The sequence below is a fragment of the Borostomias antarcticus genome (genome assembly GCF_949987555.1).
Source record: "Borostomias antarcticus genome assembly, chromosome: 15".
NCBI lineage: Eukaryota > Metazoa > Chordata > Actinopteri > Stomiiformes > Stomiidae > Borostomias > Borostomias antarcticus.
This window is the reverse complement of record NC_140248.1, coordinates 7,168,552-7,177,950: the sequence shown is the minus strand read 5'-3', so window position 1 is coordinate 7,177,950 and position 9,399 is coordinate 7,168,552. Positions and strand designations below refer to the sequence as shown.

The following is a 9,399-nucleotide window of genomic DNA, read 5'->3' as shown; positions in this document are numbered from 1 at the left end:
AAGGACGCGCAACCTTCCACTCCACTAACCCCTTCACTGAACAGAAGACTCCACTGACACCCTCCTAGCCCAGTAGGCTTGTGTAAAACTGCATGTGTGTACTTCTTTGTCTATTAACTCTCCTCCAACCTCACCTCATTGATTCCAAACAGGATATCGTACTGTTCATTCAATATCACTGACCTATTCCACTAACTTCACCCCTCAGCCCAATAAGATAAGACCGATTACATTGATAATGTTGAATGAAGCTGAGCGATTCTCATCAGAGAAGTTAGAGCAGCCAACTAAGCAGGCATTATACATTGTGACCTGATTCTGTTCCCTTTTAAAATCTACAAATCCCTCCCTGTGAGACCACTGGCTGAGAAGCCTGTAAACAAACAAGCCCTCTTGACTTAGAATAAACCATTTACCACATGTGAATTAAGAAGATTGATTAATCTGCACTGAATTTCGATTTGGAACCTTAACCTTCTATCCAAAGTAGGTTTCGATCACAACAGTTTAGAATGCTGTTATAGAATGGTCTCTTTATTGCATAATCCATTCTGTGAATGTAGCAGCTTTGTATATGGGTGTTGGCGCTTTCAATTGTTCCTTTGTGTTCTCTTGGCCTTTTTTGTGGCCTACCATTTTAGAAAGTGGGTTCCATCCCCACTTTGGAGACGGAAGCAGACAGTGTCAAGAGGCCCACTTGCGTAATAGTCAAACAGGCTTGGTGTCAAGTGAAATTCTCTTGTGGTCATCCTTTCCCCTGGGATTAGCACCTCCTATTCAGAAGCACTGAATGTCAGTGTCGTTACTTTGTCCTCCATTTCACATGATGAGATATATGGGGGGGGGGGGGGCTGGTTTTCCTAAATGTGCCACATCAGCCTCTCTCAGCACCCAGCTACCCCTGCCATTGTGCAGGGAAGGTTGACACAGAATGTGAAGCTGGATCACCACACCACAAGCCCCATCTCTCTGAGGGAGAGACCCCTTCAGCTGACATAGCAGCGAAGACTGGGGCCGATGGCCGTAGCAGTTACCTCAGAACCTACTAGCATCAGATGTGGGGTAGAGGCAGTGGACAGCGGGGAAGTCTACCCTATTTGGTACGAGGGACGGACACGGAGAGGAGGTCTGTGGGGCAGGCAGGTGCAGCTCATGACACGACAGAAATCACACACCGTATCTCACGCGCTTTAGCACAGCTGCCAGTGGGAACAGTCCTGGCTGCAGCAACATGGTCAGAGTTACTGAGTTGACCTCACAGGGAAGGACTGGTGTATTTTTAGTGTTAGGGGAATCATCTATTTTCTTACACTGAGCCAGAGTACATCCTGGCACTCAGGGTGGGGGGTGTCTTGTGTCTGTCTGAGCCGGTCTTACCAAGATTCAGTTTCATTTTAGGAAGGTGGGGGCTGGCTGGGCAGGGTGATGGAAATGGTTGTTTACCAGTGGAGGTGTGTTCAAAGGTTACAGGATGTGTTGACCAAACCGGTTTCAGCAGGATGTGTCAGCAGCTCCGTCTCCTGTCACTAACGTGTCACAATGAGTCCTGGTTACATGTTTAAAATTCCTAAGCAAGTCTGGTGAGCTCTGACAAAAACAAGGCTATGGTTCAATGGCGCGCTAATGTTGTGCACCGTTACTGTTTTCTGCTTATACTCTACCTTCATAAATGCACCTACTTTTCATGCATGCACTGAACTACTGGCATCCGTTCATAGACAGTTCAAAAATTTCACACAGTGTTATGAGAAAATGGCAAAGGCTTGTATAATGGTTGTTTGCGGTTCTATTTGAGTCCACAAGAAAAGGTCAAGCATCCATTGTGCAGGGAGAACTCTCAGTTTCATTGCCCTGCTGCCGTGTTCACCACTTTTATCAAATAGGTTCAATTAAAGTGGCTGAATCGTTTTTGCTAAGTAAAAAAACAACAACTATATTTATAGTTTCCTTTTCACAAGCTTTCTGTTCATAATGTTTGAAGAGGACCATGGCATCCCTCAACTAATCTTAAAAGCTCCTCTGATCTGAAGTATTGTGCAGTACTTACAGTAGGATTTAAGTGAGTGTGTGAACTAGTATTTTAAGGTTTAGGTTAGATATGCAGTAGTGTGTTTATTATTGTTTTCCCTGTTCCTCAAGCAGAACCACCTCAAGCTTTGCACTGTTTGAACTTGAAGGGTTGGTGGTAAACATGAAAACAACACAGAAGCTGAAGGTCTGGGGGTTCAGGGGTCACCCACCCATCCCGCGGTGATACGGCTACTTCAGGTTAAGCCAGATGCTGTTTAGTGTCTGATTGATTCCATACAGATGCTCTGCTCACCCACCCACCTCAGCGCGCTGTATGGATTGGCTGAGAGGCACGGTGGGTCCCTCATATGGAACGCTTCATAGGTTTATGGATGTGTGAGGTAGCAGGATTGAGGGAGATCTCATAACTGTATCAAACAATTGAAAATTGCTTTCCAGGTCTGGTATAATGATCTATGGATTGGCCTTATGGAAGAGCTTCATCATAGACTGGTGAACTACAGGGGATCACATCACGTGGACTTGCATGGGAAAGTTGGGAACAGCCAGTATTATCCATGTGCACTGTAAAAACTACTGAAGTTGTTTACCAGTGTTTGATCACCAGGTTGAACTGCCTACTGTATGTATGTGCTAGTGGGCTGGCTGCGGCTCAGGCAGGAGAGCTGTCCACATGTCCAAGTGTCCTTGGGCAAGACACCGAACCCCAAATAGCTCTCAATGAGCAAGATACAGTAGCACCTTGCATGGCAGCTGCCGCCATTGGTGTGTGAATGTGTGTGTGAATGGGTGAATAAGAGGCCATTGTAAAGCACTTTGGATAAAAGTGCTAAATAAGTGCTGTCCATTTACCATTAGTGTTGAATATCACTGTTTAGTGTAGCGAGTCAATCAAGTAAAAGCCATGCTATAGCATTACTCTCTCAGTCAAGAACAGGCTTGACAGGCTGAAATATGGCTCGGTCAGGCACTTTTGGTAGACAAGCCCCTTTCCCTGATTGGTCATATACATTGACCAATAGGAAGATGAGAGAGGCTTGCAAGGTTACATGTAGTGTTCTTGTAATGGAAAAAGCAGGGTCTTCCCTTATGACCACACGTCACGTGAAATTCAGTGTTTGATTCAGTCTGAGAGTTTAAATGTAAGTGTTAATGTCTTAGCTATTGAAACAGAAAGATGCATAAGCTCGTTACACATTGTTGTATTCTGTCAGAAATGTAGGCTCCCCAACTCAATACTGGCAAGCTAAAGAGAAGGTTTGTAAGGTCCATATCACACAATTCAATGATTCATCATTACCATCATTATGGTTGAGTCAGCCTATTAGGGAAATGACTGATTATGTGAAATTCAATAGGTTTATGACATCACACTGTCACACATTCTAAAAGCTGAACCGACACTTGCCAATACTGTGTATAAAATTATATTCACACATATAAAGTGGGCTATAGGCTTATTTCTCTGAACAATTGCATGCTCAATTGCATTATTACACTACTGTTATAAGATATGTATCATGATATTTGTTTGGTTTCTGTTACGTGCAGATCAACAACTGCTGCAATGTGAACCATGTTTCACTGTAAACACATGAGATAAACATAGTGACACTTGGACACGCTGTTCCAAGCGTAACCTGACAGGCTGTCGGAGGACTGAGCTGAATATAAATTGGGGGGCCCCTGGAACTGGCCTCATACACAGCAAGGAGCAATGCTCACTCAGAGGCTAAACTGACTCAGGATTATCATTTTACCATCATAAAAGGGATTATATTTTACCAGCAAAAGCCCAAAAGGTAATTGTTTTGATGAATGAGCTATACATTGAATATGAATATGTTGATATGCATGAGAAGCCTTTGTCAGTGGAATATCATTGGTCCTCTGTGCATTTGAGTCGACATTGGTATTTTTGTAGCAACTTTTTTAGTTCACTTCATAGTAACAACTTGATGGCAGTAACTTGTGTGCAATGGTAATAGTTGAGAGTGGTACCTGACTCACTATAATATTGTATGGGATTGAAACTGTTATTGTCATATGAGTAATAGAGCTAGTACAGTTGTTCATAACAGCCATCATATGGTTTAACAATTAACATATTATTGTATTGCTGTATTATATTGAAAATGTATTGTTTTCACAGGAAGTGCTACTGTATGCTGCTTTGCCTTGTTAAGACAGAATATATAGACCAAGGCATTCCAACAGCCAAATACTTTCAAACCAGAAAGACACAGAAGACGTGGAAGAGACTTGAAATTACCGAGACATCTTCACTCACACAGGTAAACATGTCAATTACAGGTCAATACAGCACCTCACACAGTACCTCACACAGGCACCATCATATAACCTGTAACTGGACCAAACTATAATAGACCTGGTAAAACTGAGAATACATGCACATCGTTTATTACAATAATAGTAATAATAATAATAATAATAATAATAATAATAATTATTATTATTATTATTATTGTTATTATTACTATCAATCAATCAATCAATCAATCAAAGCTTTATTTATATAGCGCATTTCATACCCAGAGGCAACACAATGCGCTTTACAGAGAACAAGGGAGGTGGGCAGACATCCCACCCCTACATATTCCAGAGGGAAGCAAAAAAACAGTAATCACCCGGGGGCCAGATAAGTGAGCTGTAAAAATTCTTCCCTGACCCCTCTCAACGAGGCGATCGAGCAAGCTCCTGGAGTATGTTTGTCTACCGGCTAAGAACATTTATAGAGCAATAAATAACATTAAATTACATTTTCAGAGTAAGAGAGGCTAATAACATCATAGGAGAGACATGGCAAACATTAGTGTATGTCTGTGTGTGCATAAATGTGCCTGGGCCCAGATAGAGGCAGGGGTTGGGGTAGGGTGGGGGGTAGGAAAAGGATACGGACCCAGGTTAGGGTGAGGGGAAGGGGATCTGAGCCCAGGACTGGTGTCTGTCAGTGTGTGTGTGAGTGTGCCTGGGTCCAGGTAGAGGCAGGGGTCAGGGGTAGGGTGGGGGTAGGAAGAGGATACGGACCCGGGGTAGGGTGAGGGGAAGGGGGTACTGGACCCAGGCCTAAGGCCGGAAGTGGACTGTTGTATGTCTGTGTGTGCGTGTGTGTGTGTTAACTAATTTGCTACAACATCTGCAGCAGACACAGGGGTATCTATCGGACTCAGGGTGGTCTACTGGTGACAGTGGGGCATCCACTGGACCTGGTTAGAAGATAGGAGGGAGAGAGAGAGGCACTAGGGAGAGGGGAGGCAGAACAGGGTTAGTAGCACACGGAGCCATATATAGAGCAATACATTACGTCAAACTACATTTTCAGAGGAAGAAAGGCTAAGAGCATCATGGGAGAGGTGTGGCAAACACTAATGTGTGTGTGTGTGTGTGTGTGTGTGTGCGTGCCTGGGCCCCGATAGAGGCAGGGTTGGGGTAGGGTGGGGGGTAGGAAAAGGATACAGACCCGGGTTAGGGTGAGGGGAAGGGGATCTGAGCCCAGGACTGGTGTATGTCAGTGTGTGTGTGAGTGTGCCTGGGTCCAGGTAGAGGCAGGGGTCAGGGGTAGGGTTGGGGTAGGAAGAGGATACGGACCCGGGTTAGGGTGAGGGGTAGGGGGTACTGTAACTATTATAACTACTACTACTAATACTACTACTACTACTACTACTAATAATAATAATAATAATAATAATATACATCTTCATTTGTATAGCACTTTAAATACAAAATAATGCAGCTCAAACTGCAAAACGTCATCACAGGGAAATTACATGCACAGTGTGCATGAGTGCTTCACATGAAAAAAGACATAAAATTAACATAAAAGCAGGGAAAATAAGATAAGAAGATAAAGCAATAAAATAAAAAAATCTTGCTTTGGCAAGAAGAATCATTGCCTGTGTTGTGTCTCTACAGGTAACCACAGGTGCTAACCACACTTGCTGATGCTCTACTGAGAGTGTTGATCTTGAACTCCAGTCATCACTCACCCCCGATACAGCCATGGTTGGCATGAAGCCCACAGACCTGGCACCAACAGCTACAGTGAAGTTCTTTGGTGCTGGCACGGCAGGCTGCATCGCTGATCTGGTCACCTTTCCTTTGGATACAGCCAAAGTCAGACTACAGGTGAGGCGTGGGAATAAATGAGAGAGTGATGAACGGCTTGGTGGTCTTAATGAGGTGATAGTAGATCTGTAAAATCTGGAGGAAAGTTCCCCAATCTGGTGCCAACAGTCCTGTGTGTCATCTCATTACCCAGATCCAAGGGGAATCTCAGGTGACCCAGGGGGCCAATGCCGTGAGGTACCGGGGCGTGTTTGGCACCATCACCACCATGGTGCGTACAGAGGGGGCCAGGAGCCTCTACAACGGCCTGGTGGCAGGACTGCAGAGACAGATGAGCTTTGCCTCTATCCGCATTGGCCTCTATGACTCCATGAAGCAGTTCTACAGCCGTGGCTCTGAGAGTGAGTAGAAGCCCTCATCCTCTGCTGTTATTGTAACCCGCCTTATGTTACACTACATATGGGGTAACTTGAAAAGGTCCGAAAACACAATGCGAGAAAATCTTTTCACATGGTTTGCCAAGCTTTCTCTAAACGTTAGGGTAATACACTTGGTTTTTCACTTAGTTGTGAACCCCTGACTAACCATGCACACCTCTCTCCAGATGCTAGTATTGTCACTCGGCTCATGGCTGGCTGCACCACGGGAGCTGCGGCTGTGGCTTTGGCTCAGCCCACCGACGTGGTCAAGGTGCGCTTTCAGGCTCAAGTCCGCCTGACTGACGGGGAGAGGAGGTACAATGGCACCATGGATGCCTACCGGACCATCGCCCGTGATGAGGGAGTACGTGGCCTTTGGAGAGGTGAGTTAGCAGTCTTGCAATTACCATGGAGCCCTGTGGGAGAAAAAGACACTGACCCCTGAGACAATGAGATGAATGTCTGACACTTTCTTGCGTGTTTCTCTTTCCGTCCTCCCCTCCTCTCCTCTTTGTTCCAGGCTGCATGCCCAATATCACGCGCAATGCTATCGTGAATTGCGCAGAGCTGGTCACCTACGACATCATCAAGGAACTCATCCTGAAGTATGACCTAATGACAGGTGAGATGCATGTTTAGCGCAGAGACGAATGCTAACCACTAACTGCAACAACATGACAACATCAACCAGAACACTTTATAAATGTATGCTTGCATTTCATTACTCCAGATAACCTACCTTGTCACTTCACGGCTGCCTTCGGAGCCGGTTTCTGCACGACCATCGTGGCGTCCCCAGTAGACGTGATCAAGACACGGTTCATGAATTCATCAGGAGGACAGTACAGCAGCGCCATAAACTGTGCTCTCATTATGCTGACGAAGGAGGGGCCCACAGCCTTCTATAAGGGGTAGGCACACAGGCACACTCAAACTGCAATAACACCTATCTGTTGCATTGGTACACCTTAGACAGTCTTTAATAACATTTTACCGTCTTCTCTCTATTAGATTCATGCCTTCTTTCCTGCGGCTGGGGTCCTGGAACATCGTGATGTTCGTGTCATACGAGCAGATCAAGCGAGCCATGACGAGAGCGCAGCAGTCCTGGGAGTCACCGTTCTGACCTCTCCCCTCAGGTCCACAAGCTCCTACTCGGCAGAGCCGTGCTGACATGGAAGCCCAGGCTTCGCCATAGCACCGTTAATCATGCCTGTCATGTTGTGCCCCGGAATTCAGTTGCATGAAATCCTGTTGGGGGACTTGGTGCTCGACTTGGGCAAGAGCTCACTGGAGCTGAGTACTAGCACCTCGAGTTTCTACTGCTTGAGCTCCTACACCACATATAGAATATCAGCTCAAAAGTACTGTGGAGCTCCTGCTCAATGTAAACAGCACTGGGAGTACTGGCACCTATTCCAGTCCAGGTCAAGCTTCGGGGAGGATGTTCTTCTCTAAGCCTGAGAGAAGGAATTATTTGCAAAATGAATACATGATGAAAACCCAAAGGGTCTTCATCGACATGTTCCTCGACTTCAGGGACTGTAACCAAAGGGTCCAGAGTGACAAAGCAGAAGCAGGCAGGGTTTAATGGGTTAAGTAGCAAATGGCCTGTGAAACCCTAACCACTGTTAGATAGCTACAGTACCACACAGTCTTCCTTTTGCTCTCCCACACTTATTCCCATTGATCGAAGAAAGGAATGTTTACAGTTAGTTATGCTGCTTTGATTTTGTAGTTAGTGTTTATATGTTCTCTTTCTTACATACAGTGTTCTGAATAAAACGAGAAAGCTTGGTTTATCGCTGGTCGATAACTCATCTCAGGGCTATAAATGTATTGTATTGCCACACAGGGCACATTTTACCCAAAGGGTAGATTTTAATAAAGCTGCAATTTTTCAATTTTTTTGTCTTGTTTCTGTCCCAGGACAAAAAAGACTGACAATGGCCGTAGCCTACTACTAAGTTACTAACAACAAATGAGAAGGAATGTTTTCTCTCTAACTTCTCAAGCCCGTAATACAATGAACAATAGATCAGGGTTAGTTCATTGTTATGAAATGTAATCTTACACTCACCATAAACGTGGCAGTGTGGCAGTGTGTCCAGGGCCTGAAACTATATTATGCTAAAAGGCTAAACATATCATGTGACAAAAAAAGCTAACAAAGATAAAAAGATTTATTTACAGGCTAGTCTCCTTCATGCAATGAGATGATTTACAGATACTGTAGGATACTGGCAAGTGAAATGATAAGCAGGCAATCAAGTTTCTGTCTTTGGATCAGGTTAGGTAATATGGTAGTTACAAGTTGTCAGTGAAATTTCATCCAATTAGGCACACTTTACGGTGAGTGTGTCACATTTATTCATTCACTCATTCATCTCAGCAGTTTGTCTGATGAGAACTGGCTGGTTTCTTCTTCAGCACCAGGTTGGTTTCTTCTTCAGTTTTCTCTGTCTGCAGATCAGGTTGAAGTTCTAATGATCAACTATACGCTGCAGTGGGGGTCAGCTAATGGGTTCAGTTCTAAGGTCCTGGTGAGTTATTTGTTTTTCCAGCTTTGGCCTACTTGTACCATTAGAAAACAGTACACCTCTGCATTAAAGTGATGGATGGGCCCAATAATTTGACTCAGGCTATCTGAAGAAGGACACACATGCACCATTTGCAGGCCATTTTACTATATGCTCTATAAACTCAGACTCGAGTAGGGTCTAACATTTCATCGTAGATCCGCAATCAAAGTAAACACTATAATATTTAGGTCTGCTTGGTGAGAGGCAACTACAAAAACATCCAGGCAAGAGGTCCCAGCAATCAAAATAAATTATATAAAAATAAACAGGATAGCCTATCT

The 9,399-nt window shown here is 44.5% G+C and overlaps 1 protein-coding gene across 1 annotated transcript; it reads left to right on the top strand.

The window, feature by feature from the left end:
* Positions 1 to 6,051: 6,051 nt before the first annotated feature.
* Positions 6,052 to 7,662, top strand: LOC311318696 (dicarboxylate carrier UCP2-like; the record flags this gene model as incomplete). Its single annotated transcript, XM_084450101.1, has 6 exons — positions 6,052 to 6,177; positions 6,311 to 6,518; positions 6,722 to 6,919; positions 7,057 to 7,158; positions 7,267 to 7,447; positions 7,548 to 7,662. 6 exons carry the CDS (start codon positions 6,052 to 6,054, stop codon positions 7,660 to 7,662), a joined length of 930 nt encoding a protein of 309 aa, XP_084306227.1.
* Positions 7,663 to 9,399: the final 1,737 nt, after the last annotated feature.